The sequence below is a fragment of the Cyphellophora attinorum genome (genome assembly GCF_001299255.1).
Source record: "Cyphellophora attinorum strain CBS 131958 chromosome Unknown Contig3, whole genome shotgun sequence".
Classification (NCBI taxonomy): Eukaryota; Fungi; Ascomycota; class Eurotiomycetes; order Chaetothyriales; family Cyphellophoraceae; genus Cyphellophora; species Cyphellophora attinorum.
The window spans coordinates 34,259-52,293 of NW_017253231.1; the positions used below are offsets into that span (position 1 = coordinate 34,259).

The window sequence follows — 18,035 nt, forward strand, 5'->3', positions numbered from 1 at the left end:
CGATGCAAGCACGCGCTGATGGATGATTTCGCGTAGATATGTATTGCTACAATGCGATCACAGTAATAATCAAGTCGTCCGATCAAGTATCAGATGTGATTGCAATACGGTCTGAAGTTCAGTAAGAGGGGTCTGGGGAGGGCTTCAAACGCGCCAGCCATTTCAAAAGTTGTGGTGGAGCCCGCCTCGTGAAGCCGTTAGACACTAGTCCGAAAATGGTATCCGTCGCTACTATCAATCAGATCATGCACTCGATAAGGGGCTCCTCGGACTAGGTCAGGGAGGGCGCTGAGGCTCTGACACTATTTCGCAGATCGAGATGGCGGGCTTGAGACCAGCCTCACTTGAGCGTCACTGAGCAAGATCGTTGCATTGTAGATACTTCCGCTGGGGAGGCGCTGTAGGAAATTTGACAGAAATGCTACCTGGAGTCCGCCGAATGACTCCGCGGCTGGACGATATCCCGGAGACCTTCGTAGAGGTCACAGAAGTGGAATATATGGTGTCGCTCTGTATGCAATCATCTATGTTCGTGGCTTACTATTACATGGGACCTACTAGGAGTGGCACGACGTTCAAGCCTTGAACCTTTCCTAACTCTGGTACCCAAGCACACCCCAAGAACGCTCACATCAAAGTCCCGTTCCCCGCCAGCCTGCACGTCGCCGTCGTGCTGTCGTCAGTATGACGAACCTAATGATAGGGCCACCTCTAAAATCATGTATTATCTCCGCAAGGAGGCCTTCCGCGAAAAGAACTTCATAAAGCCAGCCTGCTCCTTGACATCAGATCGAACGACCCGAGAATTTCCTGTTGCGCTTGCCAGAGAGTGCGTAGAATCTGCTGGTCCGCTATTCATCAAGTAGTCTGCGAGATCAGATGTGGAGGTGGCAGAGGTTTTAGCTTCGCGAGCTTGGTATCTTGGTTTGGCTCTTTCCCCTGAGGTGTCTTGCCGAGGAGTACTCCTGGCCTGTGGACGGGGTGGCTCGTCGCGCGCGCCATTGCTGCGTGCAGGAATCGTATTTTTTGAAGAGCCGTTGCGCATCAGGACATCTCGTAGCTTCGAGTTGCTAGCGGAACGCTTGAGGTCGGCCTGCTGTTGCGGACGGGCTCCAGTCACTACGATAGGCTGAGCTGACATTCCTGGTGGAGGAGCAGTGTTCCTGAGGAAGTCGATGAGAGACTCTTCCTCCCGACGTGGCTTGGCCTGTGCTACTTCTTGTTCAAATTCCTCATCATCACTGACGTCGATAGCATACGGATCCTTGACTCTGCGTCGCGTTCTGGTAGGCATTCCATCCTGTTCTGGGATGACTTGACGCTTAACATCGTGATTGATGGGTGGCGCAGTAGTTCTGGTGTTGTTGTGACGGCTCGAGTCGAGCAAGGCGGTGCGCGAATTTGTTGACTCTTGCATAGACTTGGTAGCTGTACTCTCATGGTTGCTGCCCACCGAATCTCGTCCGGGAAGCTCACTTGGTGGTGCCAGTGCTTGCAAGTCGTCGGAGTCCATTGTAGTGCGGAATGGTGCCACCTTACGGTCGATTCGATGATCACCAACTGCACGAGGTGGGCCTTGTCGGATGAAGTCAATGAGGTCGGCCGTCTCGGATCCTGGCTGTGGACGAGCATCTCTCGCCTGGAACTTCAACCTGTTCGCTCCACGGGGAACCTGAGCTCGGTCGATATTAGTGTTTCGGGGAACGTATCCTGGGGCGGGAGTGAGCGTTGCTTCTTTGGCGGTGTCCTCTGACTGAGGTGCGAGTGCCTGTGGAAGCTGCGTGTCGTCCGTAGGTCCAGTTGAGCGCACATAGTCAGCCAGATCTCTTGTGGTGTTGCGCTCAGGACGCGGATCGCGCGGTTGGACAGACACAACTCTGCGAGGTGAGCTCGGCATAGCGGACAATTCGGCTGGCGGACCCTGCTGAGATCTCATGGTGTCAGATCCCCCTGTTTGTGTGTTATGTTCAGGTGGATTCGACCGCAGCCCATTGAAGGATTGCTTAGCACTGCGATTATGGCCTGAGACTGGCTTCTCGCCCGGCGGTGCAGTATTACGAAAGAAGTCGGCAAGATCTTGAGTTTCGGTCTTGGGCCTGCTGGTGGCGGATGCAGGGAACTGCTAGTCATTAGTGAGGTCAGGGTGAAGTGTAGTGGGTCCATACCTCTTCAGCTCGCGCTGATTCTGGGGTCAGAGTGTAATGCAGAGTTTCGTCACTCTTGATCAGAACCTCAAGATTCCTAGTCTTGGCTGCATCGTCCTCCGAATCGGCTCTCACACGTACATGCTCACGACGGGCGGCCAGATTCTGCTTTGGACTTGCACCCACGATCTGGCCCGGAATGACTCTTTGTGTACTTGCGCTTGCAGAACGAGAATGGGGAGAAAAGTCGCCAAAATCTGCCCGCTGATCTTTCAATGGCTGCCCGCCTGGCCCAAATATCTTGCTGCTCGATGAGGAGTGCTTAGAGTGATTGGAGTACTGTGAGGTTGAGCCGGAGGTTCCATGACCAGGCCGTGGCTGCTCTCGTGAAGACATGCGGGGAGGAATTGAAGTGGTCCATGCACCATTTGGAAGCACAGGCGTGCTATCTTCGAATTCCTCAGGCCTCTGAAGTGGAAGATCAGAGGCTCCTGAGCTCCTCGCGCTTTGTTGAGCTTCGGATGCTTGCGCAAAAGCGGATGGCTCGAATGTGACTGACTCCTGCGTTCGAGGTCGTTCGTTGTCATATACCAGTTCCTCGCCAAATTCGGCCGGTTCGTCACGTGGTGATGAAACAATCGAGTTCCCCATCACTCTTGCCTCCCGATTACGGCGAGGGCTGGTAGGTGAGGTTGGAACTACAGGACTGGCGTGTGAACCGACAGAGCGACGCGCATGGCTCCGTGCGACATTCCTCTCGTCTCCCGAGCTTAGTGCCAAATCCTCCGGATCACCATCAAGATCTTCTTGCACTTCATGAGGTACGTTGAGAGTCTCGAAATCGCTTGGTCCGGTGATCGATGCTCTTGTATCGACGCCTTGCGGAGGTGCGACGCTTCGAGAAGTACCCATGATCTCTTCGGCCACCGTTCGCTTACGAGGCGTTTCGGGCCTTGCGACTTCCTTCTGCTCACGTTCTTTGCGCGACCGTGCAGCTTCGACACCAAGAGCGCCAGCAATCGCAGCCACAGCTGCACCGTTGATGGCATTTGGCCGTGAGCCTCCTCGGGTGTTCGGTCGCGAGACCTGTTCATTGCTTGGCTTGGTTCGTAGTTCGCGCGATCCTTCCTCGTCGTGACTATTAACCTGGTCAGACAATTGCTCCTTCTGCGGTGCTGTTGAAGGGGTCCAGCCATTGCGAGGCCAAGGCTGATAGCCTTGATCGCCATCTGGGAAACCTGGCAGGGAGTGCGATCTCTGGCGAGTGACATAGGGCCGCAATGGGCTTCGAGTCGGGACTTCTGGGCTAGATGGTCCTGCTGAACCCGGGAACTGTCCAGGCATGATCAACAGACTTGATGGTCGCTGTGGTCCCATAGCTGGGCGTTGATTGGCTCTGCCAGCAACGACATCTGCCCTGTCACGCGCGTAGCCAGGCACCTCGATTTCATCAACATCGGTATCGGGTATGGGAATTGGGATCTGCGCAGGCGTCAATGGCTCGGATTTGGGCGAGTCTTCTTCCGGAATGGCATGCGTTGGCGAGGCAGCATGGCTGGGCTTTCGACTATGGGACGTCTCGTTAAATGCTGGAGACTTTACGGAACCTGGAGTGATAGGCCTAATCGAGAAGGAGTCAGATGAGCGAGACTCCCGCCTCCAAGTGCGCCACAGACGCGAGAGGGGGCCTTCACGTCCAAGCTGGAGCATATCGGCCTGCTCTACAACCAGCTCGTCATCTCCGAAGGACAACTGCTGGCCTTCAACCGGTGTTTTGCTGATTTCAAAGTTGTGGCGTCTCTCTGAATGTTGAGCGGCGTTACATAGGGCTTGCTCTCCCAGAAACTCCAGAACTGAGGTGAGAAAGATGGCTGACATTGGAACAACAGACATGGGCGACCCATGCGCATGTTCCTCAAGTCTCTCGGATTCCAGAAACTCCTCCTCATCCTCGTCCTCCATGTCGCCAAGCCGAGCGTAAACCATGCAGCGCAAACGAGCCAATTTCCATGCTAGCTCCAGATCGAAATCACTCGGCTTCACCAGTTTCGGCGGCTGCTGAATATTGTCTGCATCTTCGCCTTCAATGTAGTCCCGCAGCTCCTCCTCCGCGGCAGAAATGGCAGCTTGTCCCAAACGAGGCCTTAGCAATCGGGGAACAGTCTGTCGAAGAGCGTCCAAGTTTGTCGACTTTGACAGAGACAGCATGTTATACAGGACCTGGTCAAGGAAGCCATTGACGAGCTCAAGAGCATTCTCAGATACGATGACTGGTCGGTCTAGTTCGGTCGACGTGAGGTGTTCGGCAGCACTTTGCGCAATGTAGGCGGGCGGTGGGTTCGCTTGAGGTAGCTGTCCGCCCATGAAAGACCGTCCAGATGTAGAGACCAGATCACTTGCGGAGCTTTGACTACGCAGATTTCGCGGATTTGCGATGTACTCGCTGTCCGGTCGCATGTTGCGCGGTGCGTATGTGGTAGAATTTGCTATGCGCGTAGCTGGCGACGGCGATCTACCTCAACGACACATTTGATCGCTTTCTGTAGAAATATGTTCACAGGTATGCGAATACTGTGCTTCCTTGTAGTCTTACGGTGCTGCGCGATGTCTTGTCTGTAGAACGACTCAGTTGCGGGGAAGGTCGTTGGCTGAGGCTGCGGTCCAGAAAGTCGATGCAAGCAGTGCCTAACCCAACACGAACTGCACTCAGGCCGACAATGGTTCGTATACGGACTGGAGGCCAGGTTCAGCAAGGCACGAGTGATTGCAGTCTACAAGACGCACAGCCTGGAGCAGAAAACGAACGCAGACAGCCCGAGTCGGCTGCACTCCTGAAATCGAAGCCAACGGACGGAACTTCTTAAACTGCGACAGTTCCACAAAGAGCTATCGCTGATTTAGTCTAGCTACCGCATATGAGATCTGCTCCCGGGGTCGCTTTAGGGCTTCTCTCAAGGATGCGAAGGCTTGAACAGCAACTGGCGAAAGTCACTACAGGGCATTGACTCCAATTAAGATCCTGCCATTCTCGCTTAGTATCTGGTGTATGCTGCTCATTCTGCTTAAACAAGCTGAAGTCGTGTCTTCTCTCGTCATGCTAGATAGCAGTCTGGATGACAGCGGGCAGGAATCGGGGTGGACTGATGACAGGCGACCATGACTCGGAAAGCGCAGCCATGTCCCCTGAATCCATACGAAGCACAGTGAGAAAACAGGCTAGCCAGCGCTTCTGTTCCCTAACAAGGCATCGGACTCCCCGGCTATTGATTCACGAGCCACCAAGTGGACCGTCAATTACATCCGACGATTACATAATTGAGGACCTCTTCGCTAACAGCACGTGTCTGTCGTCCAAAGCAGTTGAGCGATCGAAGGCCATGAGAAGCATGAGCTGGCTGCATCAGCGACTCCCTCAATTCATCAACAACGTTCTCTTTTGCTGGTGCAGCATTTGGCGCAGACCACTGCTGACGGCTGAAGGCAAGACAGTCGTCACGGTAGTACACAACTTCAACAGCTCGCATACTTATTGGTCATCGTCGGCTGTGGCTGTTCGAATAACAGCTGTCATGCATCGTCACATAGCCTATCGAGACCATCTATTCACTTTCACATTCCATCCGGGAGGGTTACTCTGTGCTCTTTCAAGCCAGGTTGCCTCCGAAGTGGATGCTTCACCTGACCCGTATTGAGCCCGCACAGACAAGAAAGTACGGAACTGCCATGGCCCCAATGCCGTGACGTGCTCACGTCGGTAAGGCTCTGCTCTGATCGAGCCAGGCGACTTCGAGCCTCCATGTTGCGAGTATTGGAGACTTCGTAAATGGCATCCAAAAACACCGTCTTTGCGCTGGTGGTGTCCTCGTCGCCATTGTCCGATGTGGCGACGCGTCTGGTGAGCCCGTAGTTAGTTCATGGACTGAACCCATTGCTCTCTCTCGTCACTCATCACTACGAAGTGTCTTCCAGGATGTCGTGCAGCTGAATCCGCGGCATGGTGACAAGGCAGTCGCTGGTTTACCGCGACACGGCCGTCTCCTGCGGCGTTTCGTCCGGGTTCGCTGAGTTCTGACCTGGGGTACTGAACACTATGGTCCGCTTCGAGAGATCTTGAGGGCTTCGGTAGGGTACCAATGACCATTCCGGCGCAGGCTCGCCATTAGTCCCGAGAAAACCCTATTGTATTCGACCACAATGACCGCAGGGCAACCTTGCGTATAACCCTATTGTGCTTCGTCAATGTCGGCGTCATTTCAGCGCAACAGACCAGCTAGATCACTGCCCATTCCAGCTACGCGCTCCTCAAGCGCCTTCTTACGAGCCTCGAGCTCTCGAATCTCCGCTTCTTCGGCTTCTATGTCAACTTCAGCAGCAAAAGCTCGCTTGGTGTACGCTGAATTTGACTCCTGCGCGTGGTCGTCCTCATCAGGAATGCCGAAACTTGAGCCAGTATTCAATCTATTCAAATTCGATTGCTGCTGTTGCACGAGCTGCTGGTATTCGGCGATGGACGAGGACAGGTTGCTGTTCCTCTGCCGAATCAGAGCAATCCTCTCGACCGCGCCTTCCACATGGTAGACTTCGCAAAGCTTTTCGGCCCCTAGCAGGAGAACTTCCACATTGACAGCGCCTTTGCCTCTTGCCGCACTGCCACTGCTCTGGCGGATGTCATAGAGAAGATCTTGGCCCAGGACTCGAGCGACTACGGAGCGAGGTTGCGCAGGCGGACCTTGAGCATAGATGCTCTTCCGTGGCCCAGAAGTCCTCTCCGTGTGCAAGCCATTGTCGTTGTGTACGCCAGATCTCCGCGAACCATTCGTCGCGTTAGGGTCGAGTGAGAACAGTGCTCGTTCGTGGGTCTCAGTATCTCGTATCAGTGTCGTGATCTCATGACTGCCGAGCAATGCGTTTGTGAAGATCTTCGGTGGAGGGAATCTGAAGAAATTAGCATTGCTACCGCAGTGGGTCGTCGTGACTTACTCAAGGTCGGCGATAGACGTAGCGGATGAACCAATTTGCTCCAAATGGCTTGCGAGCAGCGACATCGCGACGCAGCATTCCCACACCAAGCTCACACGGCCTAGTTCAGGGCTAGGTCTTCTGCGACCGTATTACGCACTGCCTGCTTGTCCACACTGTATGCCAGTGTGGTGTTGACTGTCTCCAAGTCGGTCGGCACCGCGGGGACGCGTGCGGTTCTTACGCCTAAGTCACGTGTCACTAGCCTCAGTTCAAGTTGCGGCCAAAATCGCAACTGTTGATCATGACTTCGCCGTAGATTGTTTCGGTCACTTCTTTCTCCGCTGCATCAGTCTGTCCTCGCATGGGCCATTAAGAAACTCTGGTTGATAGAACAGACTCCTGTTCGTAATTCTGCAAGCGACCTCAATATCCCAGCCGAAAGCATCTGCCAAACCCAGAGCTTCCGTGCTCATATCCAATCCAATATTGCAGCACAACGAGACCGGCCACTGCGTGTTAATCAAGCCATTGCAGCCCATTGACTCTGGAGAGCGCTAGGGTCAAGCTCTGTGGTCTGGTGGAAGCAGACTGAGTTCTGTCGCGCGGAGGTTAGACGTAACGGCTCTTGCATTTCCGATCAATCATCACGATGAGTGGTGACAAGCCTAGAACGAACGGGAGCGCGGATCAAGGTGATGTCGAGATGAACGATTCAACAACGCCGACAAAGAATGGCAAGGGTAAGGACGGCGACGAGGAAATGACCGTTGTCGTCCCTCCCTTGAAGAACGGCAAAGCCACAGATTCAGCGGCCAAGGATGGAGAGAAGACAGAAGAGGCTACACCTGTCGATCCGAGAGAGAAAGCCATTCAGGGTATGTTGTCAGGCTCTTCTTCTATCAGTCGAACTAATAGCCGCAGAAATCAAAGCAAACTTCGCTTTGCTTGAACGAGCAGTAACGCAGTTCGATCCTCGATTCAGTCTGCGCGTCCTTCGATCTATACCCTCGGTCCGCTCACAGCTGACTGCGGACGTGCTGGCGACGGTCATCATGGATACCTATGTCCGGCCTACGCCAACAGCGTTCGCTCTCCTCCAGGCTGTGAAAGACGATGCTTCCTTTCCAAGAGAACGAGTGGAAGAATGGAGTAAGAAGAAAGACACGCCACAATCACAGAAGACAACTTCGAAAGAAGTGCTGCCCGAGATCGACGTCTACCTGTCGATTCTGGTACAGGTCCATCTCTACGAGCGCAAAGCAATCGAGACCGGTGCACAATTCTCCGATGGCTTAGTCAACCACCTCCGAAGTCTCAACCGTCGAACGATTGATCCCCTGGCTGCTCGTGTCTACTTCTACTACTCATTATTCTACGAAGTGACTGCTCCTGCACCTCCTTCGCCTGTAGCTGCTGTCGTGGGGATACGAAAAACGCTACTTGATGCCCTTCGAACAGCAACCCTGCGCAAGGACCAGGACATTCAGGCTTCTGTAACCACACTACTTCTGCGCAACTACCTCTCGACCTCGCACATCAATCAAGCCGACCTGCTGATATCGCATACAGCCTTCCCACCAACGGCTGCCAACAATCAGATCGCACGATATCTCTACTATCTTGGTAGAATCAGAGCCATCCAGTTGTCCTACACAGAAGCGCATGAGCACTTGATCGGAGCGACAAGAAAGTCTCCGACGACCTACAAGGCTAGCGGATTCTACCAGGCTTCTACTAAGCTCCTCATCGTCGTTGAATTGCTCATGGGTGATATTCCTGATCGAGCAATTTTCCGCCAGCCAAGTCTAGAGAAGGCGCTCCAGCCATATCTCCAGCTCGTCCAAGCTGTCAGCACAGGAGATGTCATTGGCTTCCAGAATCTTGTCCAGAAGTACAACTCGGCGTTCAGAGCGGACAACACCTACACTCTCATCCTGAGACTTAGACAGAACGTTATCAAGACCGGCATCCGCATGATGTCTCTGTCATATGCTCGAATCTCTTTGCGAGATATGTGTCTCCGTTTGGGACTGGACAGCGAAGAATCAGCCGAATACATTGTGGCCAAAGCCATCCGGGACGGAGTGATAGAGCTAGTCTCGACCACGAGAAGGGTTTCATGAAAAGCAAGGACATCGGTGACATTTACTCCACACGCGAACCAGGCGACGCGTTCCATGAGCGTATCCAAGCCTGTCTAGCTCTCCATGATGAGAGTGTCAAGGTAAAAACTTTCCATCCTCGAATGGTTAAGCCTTTGCTAATTTATCCAGGCCATGCGCTTCCCTATGAATCAGCACCGACTAGAGCTCAAGAACGCTCAGGAAGCTCGTGAGCGCGAGCGAGAACTTGCCAAGGAAATAGTCGACGGGGAAATGGACGACGACGATACACCCGGTGGAGACTTTGAAGGGCTCTGAGGGCAGAGACGCACGCTACGGTCAGCGCGAACTCCGAGATTCACGGTATATAGGCATCGTAGCACAGGGAAAGCATCTTCGGGCGATGGGCTTGTGATGTCTGCATCGCTGCAATGGACAGCATTGTTGGGGCGAAGCCGCGATCAAGTGAGCGCTGGCAGGTGTGACCTGGGAAGCCTCTCACAATATAGAGCTGCCAGCATAGACATGAGCAATTAACGACGATCGTGACAAGCTGATCTGTTTCGTGATCCAAAATATCCGACTGATGGTTATCTCCAACTCAACTCTTCGCGTCAACAACCATCTCCAAATCGCGTCTCCCACCCAAACGCAGTCCTTCCGCACTGCACAGTCTGCATTCTACGTGTAGCGAATGAATAAAGAGCCTTGCTTCCCCTGCGCTTCGAATCGAATATGTCCCACCAGCGTCATCCCTCCCTCTCACAAACACAACCACAACCCCGCGCCTCCTCCCGCACGCGCTCGCGCTCACCCATTTCCCGCCCCACCACTCCGCTCCGCCCGTCAAGTCGCACGTCCTTCCGCGCCTCATCCACTGGCGACCCCAACAATCAGCATGGCTACTCCGCCACCCCTCTAGACTCCCTCGAGCCTCAATTCGCCGAACTAGCAGACAGTATGGCCGATCTCGAAGCCAACTTCATGCACCTACAGCTCATGCACGAGTCCCTTGCCCGCTTCGGCGAAAGCTTCGCGGCATTCCTCTATGGACTGAACATGAACGCGTTCGTGGTGGACTTCCCGGAAGCGCCGGTCGCGGAGAGTATCAAGCGGTGGCAGAAGAGGGAAAGGGAGCAGAGACGACGGGATGGACTGTTGGGGGACGAGACTACTGTGCTGGGTGGAGGCGGGCGTGTAGGCGACGAGACTACATTGGCGACGGGGGATACGAGCTATGCGAGTATGAAGCAGACTCCTAGAAGGAAGAGCATGGCGCCGCTTGGGGGCCCAAGGGAGACGCCGGCTACGGCGAGCACGAATACGAGTAGTGTTATTGGTGGCGGTGGTGGGAGGTCGGGCATCCCTGCTGCAAGAGGGAGCCGAGGGCGTGGTGCTGGGAGGGCTGGTGCTGCAAGTGGGCTGCCGAGGGGAAGGGGTAGGGGTGTGAAGTGAGCAGGGGAGCATATTGGTCGATACCTCTCATGTGCTTGTCACGATCATTGCTGCAAGGTGGTGCGATGCTGCGATCTTCTGAGGAACGCCGATCCTTTGGGCTCTGACCAGTCTCTATTAACGCAGAAAGTGGCAGGTTGGACTCTCCGTCGATACAGCGACAGCACTGGCTCAACGAGTGAATATGTCCTCAACCGGGCCCAGCTAGGAAGCTCCAACGAGTGCGGCGATCGCGTTGCTGAATAGCGTAGCACTTGGGGGTCAGTTTCGTGGGGAGCTCGGCATACTGGTCTGCGCTTCTTCGAAAGCCCCAAATGACCAATTCACAGCATTCGTCGATGCCCAAAGTCAGCCGGGATACCGAGCAGACAGAAGCTGGAACGCCATCGGCAGGATAACAGTCGAATAGTCCTAGCACAGACATGAATACTTCCAGTTCATCAGAGAAGCCGAGTGTCTGGTCATTGGAAGGAGAATGAAAGCTGATCCTGAAAAGTCAAGAACTCCAACCACCGTGAGGGTGGCGAGCTGTGACTTTTAGTGTTGGGCGTTTTCACCAAGTCTACCACCTTCGAATCTCAAGCCACATTGCTGCTTACCATGGATTTCTCGGCCAGGGAGGGCGCTGTAGTACTAGCACCCTTACGCTGATCGAGATGGTGGGCTGAAAGAGCCTCACTCGAGCGTCAAGGCAAAGAATTGCTCCATCGTGGACGTTCTGGTTAGGGACGGCCGCTGTAGGGAAGATGCCCCAGCACTCTTAGTGACAACCTGTATGCACATATGCGCTTGGAAGTGCAGCATTCCAGGCAAGGACCACAGTTGATATGAATGGTATCAAACACCATCAGGACGGCATGATGAATGGTTTCTCATTCTACTGTAGCTGAGAAATGTGTTGCATAGCTCCCATAATTCTATGTTTCGCGAATGAATGCTCCGTTTGGTTGCCTTATGGATCGGCGGATGACAGCGAGGGCAGTCCTAGCCGGGGAGTTTTGCCTCGCAGCCGCCAGAAGAAGCTAATTAGCGGCGGAAGTTTAAGCAAATTCCCAGGCGCTTCGGATTCTTGGGATTCGACACGATGGTACTGTTTGCCCAGAGCTGAAGTATATTGTCATCGCACATAATATTCTATAGACCCGCATGATACACGGAGCAGACAATGAAGGATCGGCAATCGTGATAATTGTCGGGAGAGCGAGAGCCGGCGCCACTTCCCAGTCGGCTGGTGCTTGTGATTCAGCCACCTTATTCGTCCTACAGAGAAGGTCAAGATGGGGACCCTCATGAAGCTGAGGCTGCCCGGCTGCGAACATATGGACGAGAAGACTGCGTCAAAAGTGCGGAAGCTACGGGGCACCGAGGCTGGCCGGGACTTTGTCCAGTATATCTGCGTGGATTGTCCTTTTGAGGGAGGGTTCTCGAAACTGGATGCCCACTACAGCAAGACCCAGCACAGCTTTGCGACTTCTTCCCGGTCAACTTACTGTGCAGCGTGCCAGGACCTGGTCTACGATCCAGACTTCGTCCGCAAAGGTACGAAGAAAGGGAACCTGGTTCAGGCGAATGAAGAAGAGGATGCTGCCGTTGCGGCGAACACATCTCAGCGGCCGTGTGGGCGCGAGGGCGTGAGAGGGTTGTTCAACCTCGGAGAGACATGCTACATGAATGCTGTCATACAAATGATGGTCCACAACCCGCTGCTAGCAAGCTTCTTCCTGGGCATGGGACATCCAGTCCATCTTTGTCCGATCTCCAATGCGGCAGACAAGAAGGCTGATTCAGACTCTGAGGACGAGGACGACGAGGAGAAGGATCCCAAGGCCTGCGTTGCTTGTGGAATGACTGAAGTGTTCTCCGATGCTGTGCAGGCCGACCTTTCACAGCCAGCGCATGCGGTTAACCTCCTATTCGCCTCTTGGAAGAACATACCGCATATGCAAGGAAAGCATCAACAAGATGCTCAAGAATGGTTCATGCTCATCGTTGATAAGCTTCACGAGTCGCTATCAGCCAACCCAGACTCGAGACTGCAGTGCGAGTGCTTTTTTCATAAGGTCTTCTTCGGACGACTTCACCAAGAGGTGACTTGCGACAAGTGCAAAACAGTGTCGGTTACAGAGGAGGAATACTCCAGCATCGGTCTAGACTTCAAGAAGCAGTTCAAGAGAAAAGTAAGTCAGCGAAGAAATACTGATTGACCTGAATGCACAAGACTCACTCCTTCACCAGAAGAAAGCCCAGCCCGAGGTCAAGACAGTTGTTCCCACTGTACACGAATGCCTTCGAAGCTACACCGCCCCAGAAGTGCTCTCCGCCGAGCAGTACAAATGTAGAAAATGCGATGCGCCGCGGACGGCATCAAAGCAGGTCCGTATCGGTCAGCTCCCAACAATTCTCTGCGTCCATGTCAAGCGATTCGGCATGAAAACTGCTGGATCTTGCCTTGTTCAGGAGAAGTACGACGGCAAGATCGACTTCCCCCTGATACTGAACATGATGCCATACGTTACACACATTACCACTGGCATGAAGAGAGATGCATTGGTGTACGATCTGGACTGTGTCGTTGTTCATCAGGGTGACAACGTGCACAATGGCCATTACTTCGCCTTCTGCCGTATCGATAGAAAGTGGTTCCGCTTCGATGATGAGATTGTGTCGGCAACGACGATAGAGGAAGTCCTGCGACAAGAGGCGTACTTACTGTTCTACTCTTTGCGTAATCTGGACTAGCAGCCTTCTACACCAAGGGACCCAGGATCTACAGTGAAGCCACATTGGACCATACTGGACGGCAGAATCGTACGCCTTCGCGAGCGTGCTTACTCGTCGGAGTGACCCATACAGGGCGATTCGCAGCCTCTGGTGCCGTCAGACAGGTTCAGTCTCGACGTTTGACTGGGAAGAGTCTACCACCGCGATTGGCACACTGTCGGCACGTTGGCATCTGGCAAGATCGGCTAATCACTAGCCAGTCCTGCTGCTTTGGCTGCTGCATAACTCTGTAAGACATGGTTGACGTGTGCAGGCCTAGACCGGTCATATGACATTGACTGGCGTTAGAACGCAACGAGGGCATTTTGCGGGGTTTGGACTCTTTACATACACACGTGCATGGTGCCAGTCTGGGTCATTGCGTCTTCGGTTGCTGGGATGAGCCCAGAAAGTTCACGAGTGGCCGGAGCAAAATACTAGTGCCCGCAAATGCCTAGCTTACCTAGATACGATTGCGCAACTATTTTTCTCAACGCTAGTGGTTGCTGCAGCGCTAGTTGCAGATCTACCAGTTGCAGGTGCTTGTTTGCCTGAACGTTCCCTCGTCGGTGTGACGAATGTGCGAGCGCGAACAATCGCTGGGCGTCACAGCGCATGTGCCGTGCACAAATATTTTATGCGAAGCCGTAGTTTCGAGCTCAACTATACTGCAAATACTCAAAAGCCTACACAGGAGTCATGCACTATGCACTGCACTCGTGACATAGTGCGTCGAACGCTGCCAGTGCGCTACCGATGACCCGTACCGTGGGGATCTTCAACCTCGAAAGTTTGTGCACGCCCAATGACACACCAGAATGATCTGCTCATCCCATGGCAAAGGCCGCACTGATGTATGAGGTGCACTTGTAGAGGTGGCCGATTAGCCGGATGACAAACCAGGTCAGATACTTGGTAGTTTCTGTAACGGGATAATGTGCTGTCTCTTCGGCACGCCGCGGAATGCGAGGCTGCCTAACTTGCCGGTTCCCGCCACATGTCTCTTCGATTCACGCAACTTACGAGATAGGTACACGAGCCTGCACATAGTGGGTATAGTGGCTGCTCACTCGCTGTCGTCTTGTTGCCAACGTGCAGGCCACCCACCACGAAGGCGCCGATCCACTTGGTACCTCAGGCTGCCCCCAGTCGTTGGCAGCTTTTGCGCTGCATCGCAGACGCAGCCCCTCTTTCCACCCCTTGTTCGGCGCACTTACGCGGCGCTTTCGCTGCCGTGATGGGGAGCCTTCTCACGGTGCACTCAGCACACTTGCATTCTGGTTGGGAATCACTTGGGCAGGAAGCCACCCACCCTGTCAAGCTGGTCTTACTCTACACCAAAGAACATTGGATGCAGGAGCATTTGGATGAATACAAGCATGTTCAGAGATCCAGTGCTTTAGCATCGTTCCTGTGGAATGACTTGGCCCGACCATTCCGAACAATCCCATCTTGCCGCCGAATAGCGGTGACTATCACAATCGAAGGGAGTCAAATCTGCGTTCAACAATTATTCCGACAATGAGCTCATCCTCGATTTTGAGTCAGCACCTTGGAGAACGTCAGATGCGGTTCCGCCCAGGTCTCCACTGTCGTTGCCAATGGAGCAGGCACGCGTATCGCATCACACTGTTGTTATGTCCGAAAGATCTTTTTTTTCTCTCATGACTTGTACTCGTATGGTATGAATCATCCGAAAATGCCGGCTTCGCTGGGCGCTTCCTTGTGGCACATACCAAAATCATGTCACTGCTGCATTGCTGGGCCAGTCAAGCTCAATTCAGGCCCCATGATTCCTCATAGTTATGCTGACAACACTTACCGATCCTTCAGATAGCTGATCCTTAAGCTCGCCGGTTCGCAATTCTCGGTCGGGGTTCTTGTAGCCTGCTCTTTTGCCCATCTTACAAATTCAGCACCGGCTTATGCGCTGCTCTGTTGTCTCACTGCTTCTTCTAATTTCCATCAGACAGACACCACCCGCTCGACAATCCAGACAAATCTCAGCGAACACCAATCACTGGTCGAACGTGCCTGGTTCTCACATCTGAGATCTCACTCGCGTCAGACTTTGTCACAGGTCCTCCTCGCCCATCATCCTCCACAAAGCGGGCCGTGCCTGACGACTTGCACTGCCACGATCATCTCGTGTCACAACTGCAGACCGCGGTCGCCGAATGTCCATCTCCAGATCTATTGTCGCAGCTGTGCTGCTCCACCTTTCCGTGCTGGTCTCTGCCCATGGCCATCATGGCGGCATGGGTGACATGGACGTTGGGGATGGCCCGAAACTCGAGCATGGACCGCCGTCGACTGGAGAGGTGACGTACTATGCTGGTCTGTCCTCGCACGTAGCTCTCATGATGGCGCATATCGGACTCATGGTACTCGCGTGGTTCTTCGTTCTGCCACTCGGTAAGTGTGCCGCTGGAAAAACATGTTCCATTTGAGTCTGACGTCGACCAGGTGTTATGTTCAGCATTGCTCGATCTCGGTATACATTGCCAGTCCAGTTGCTCTTCCTCGTCGTGAATGGTGTTGGCGTCACGCTGGCGACCATCTACAACGTTAGCACACCAGACCTATATGTGAACAACGCGCACCACAAGATCGGATGGATAGCGACATGGGTCATGACCGCTCAAGCTGTCATGAGCTTGTTGTTCTTGTACTCAGGACGCACAAGTAAGATTGAGCCTATGTCGTCCGAGACGGCGGCTTTCTTGCCTATGTCGGCGGCAAATATGGCCCAGCACAATCACAACTCGCCGTATCACGACTACCGATGGTCAGCTGACAGTGGCTCACCTACCAGTCGATCCTCAGCGACGCTCAACAGTCCGAGAGATATCTCGCCGAGCAACATGTATCGTCTATCGAAGGAACTCGAGCGCGACGAAGATGTAGACGATGAGGAAGGCCTCTCGATGCCAATGCCCACTGCTATGCCCGAGACATCTCCTAGCCACTCGAGGTTCCGCGTGAAGGTTGTGGACACATTCTTGTCAGCCAAAGTACCAGGCTTGTTCTCGAAGAGGTTGATAAGGGCGGCAGAGATAGGATACGAAGTAGTAGACCGAACGATTCTGCTCCTCGGCTATATTGCCTTATGACGGGTTGCGTTACATTCGCTGGCTGGATGGTAAGTCTTGCCAAGACACATGTTTTACCCGACGAGTTCCCGATGCTAACTCAACTGTAGCATGGCACTGATGTCTTCAACGGACTCGCTCACTTCATCAAAGGCGGCATATTCTTTTGGTATGGACTGCTCACCCTTGGCCGCTGGATGGGCTGCTTTGCGAGTTGGGGTTGGGCATGGCAAGTCAAGCCAAGCCAATCCCAGGTTGGCAAGTGGAACGCCAGGATGCCTTCTGCTGAATTCACCGAGTCCTTCGTCATTTGGCTGTACGGTGCCAGCAATGTCTTCCTGGAGCACCTCGGCGCCTGGGGTGGGCAGTGGGACCCTCAAGATTTCGAGCATGTCTCCATCAGTATCATGTTCTTCGGTGGTGGCCTAGTAAGTCGAGCAGATCAGATTGTCCGATGAGTACGCTGCTAACATCGATTTCAGCTCGGCATGCTTGTCGAATCCACAACCATCAGGAGCTGGCTCAACACTGCTGTCGACATGATGCCCGCCGGTCGCAGCGTCGACTCTGACGACAAGCAACAACTTTACCGAGAACCGAAGACGTACGGGTTCTCTTATAATCCTGTCCCTGCGTTGGTCATCATGCTGCTCGGCATCATGATGTCTTCGCACTCTCAAGACTCGATGGTTTCGACAAAGGTACACGGGCAGTGGGGTACACTGCTCTCTGGCTTTGCGATCGCACGCACTCTCACTTACCTGTTCCTCTACATCTCGCCACCAACCTCGATATATCCAAGCCGTCCTCCCACGGAACTGCTCTCGGCGTTTTGTTTGATCAGTGGTGGGCTCATCTTCATGGCCAGTTGCCGGGACATAATTCGATCTATGGAGAGTCGCGGCATCATGGCCATGTTCGTCTTCACCGTCGTCATGGGCTTCACATCTTTTCTGATGGCCTGGACTGTCGTTGTGATCGCGTTCAAAGGCTGGGCTGTCCGACGCGAGGCAAAATGCTCACCGAAACACTAATGACCAGACCCGACAATCGCGTCGCTCCCAGGCGGCCTTCAATTCAGCACGCTCGCTCATGATCTGTCCCGAATTACGACTTCTATCGACGTTAATGGACTTGGCCTTTTCTTGCATTTTGGCGTTTTAGGCATTCTCGCAGTCGGGAGATATCTCTCCCTGCACTGGAAATGCTCTGCTTAATTCGACATTCTGACTTTCATTGCCACGATACCCAATACTGCGATTTCTAAAAGCCGTACCGGCGCGTACGCTTCATTTATGATATCCCCAGATCGAATTTGATAGACTGCCGTTTGGCGGAGAGGAGGACAGATAGCTTGTGCCGCGGGCGGAAGTGCTCCCTAATAGCTCATGAGTAGCACTAATGAGACTTCACTCCTGTGGCTCTATTTGTTCCACATGCGTTTTGTAGTGCGCTTCGTGGACGCGAATGTACGTGGATCGAAATACTCTCACCTCATGGTCGTGTTGGCAGAGACACGA

At 53.7% G+C, this 18,035-nt stretch overlaps 6 protein-coding genes across 6 annotated transcripts; 4 read left to right on the plus strand and 2 right to left on the minus strand.

The window, feature by feature from the left end:
* Positions 1-724: 724 nt before the first annotated feature.
* Positions 725-4,601, minus strand: AB675_8250 (uncharacterized protein; the record flags this gene model as incomplete). Its single annotated transcript, XM_018148682.1, has 2 exons — positions 725-2,119; positions 2,166-4,601. The coding sequence occupies 2 exons, from the start codon at positions 4,599-4,601 to the stop codon at positions 725-727; spliced, it is 3,831 nt and encodes a 1,276-aa protein (XP_018004259.1).
* A 1,796-nt stretch (positions 4,602-6,397) lies between these two features.
* AB675_8251 (uncharacterized protein) lies at positions 6,398-7,189 on the minus strand (the record flags this gene model as incomplete). Its single annotated transcript, XM_018148683.1, has 2 exons — positions 6,398-7,079; positions 7,125-7,189. The coding sequence occupies 2 exons, from the start codon at positions 7,187-7,189 to the stop codon at positions 6,398-6,400; spliced, it is 747 nt and encodes a 248-aa protein (XP_018004659.1).
* A 566-nt stretch (positions 7,190-7,755) lies between these two features.
* Positions 7,756-9,526, plus strand: AB675_8252 (putative 26S proteasome regulatory subunit rpn3; the record flags this gene model as incomplete). The annotated part of the gene is made up of 4 exons (XM_018148684.1): positions 7,756-7,981; positions 8,028-9,166; positions 9,217-9,330; positions 9,380-9,526. 4 exons carry the CDS (start codon positions 7,756-7,758, stop codon positions 9,524-9,526), a joined length of 1,626 nt encoding a protein of 541 aa, XP_018004728.1.
* A 417-nt stretch (positions 9,527-9,943) lies between these two features.
* On the plus strand, positions 9,944-10,663 carry AB675_8253 (DASH complex subunit DAM1; the record flags this gene model as incomplete). The annotated part of the gene is made up of 1 exon (XM_018148685.1): positions 9,944-10,663. The coding sequence occupies one exon, from the start codon at positions 9,944-9,946 to the stop codon at positions 10,661-10,663; it is 720 nt and encodes a 239-aa protein (XP_018004211.1).
* Positions 10,664-11,940: 1,277 nt separating this feature from the next.
* AB675_8254 (Ubiquitin carboxyl-terminal hydrolase 8) lies at positions 11,941-13,402 on the plus strand (the record flags this gene model as incomplete). The annotated part of the gene is made up of 2 exons (XM_018148686.1): positions 11,941-12,840; positions 12,899-13,402. 2 exons carry the CDS (start codon positions 11,941-11,943, stop codon positions 13,400-13,402), a joined length of 1,404 nt encoding a protein of 467 aa, XP_018004273.1.
* A 2,279-nt stretch (positions 13,403-15,681) lies between these two features.
* AB675_8255 (uncharacterized protein) lies at positions 15,682-17,549 on the plus strand (the record flags this gene model as incomplete). The annotated part of the gene is made up of 4 exons (XM_018148687.1): positions 15,682-15,838; positions 15,890-16,437; positions 16,626-16,943; positions 16,998-17,549. 4 exons carry the CDS (start codon positions 15,682-15,684, stop codon positions 17,547-17,549), a joined length of 1,575 nt encoding a protein of 524 aa, XP_018004356.1.
* Positions 17,550-18,035: the final 486 nt, after the last annotated feature.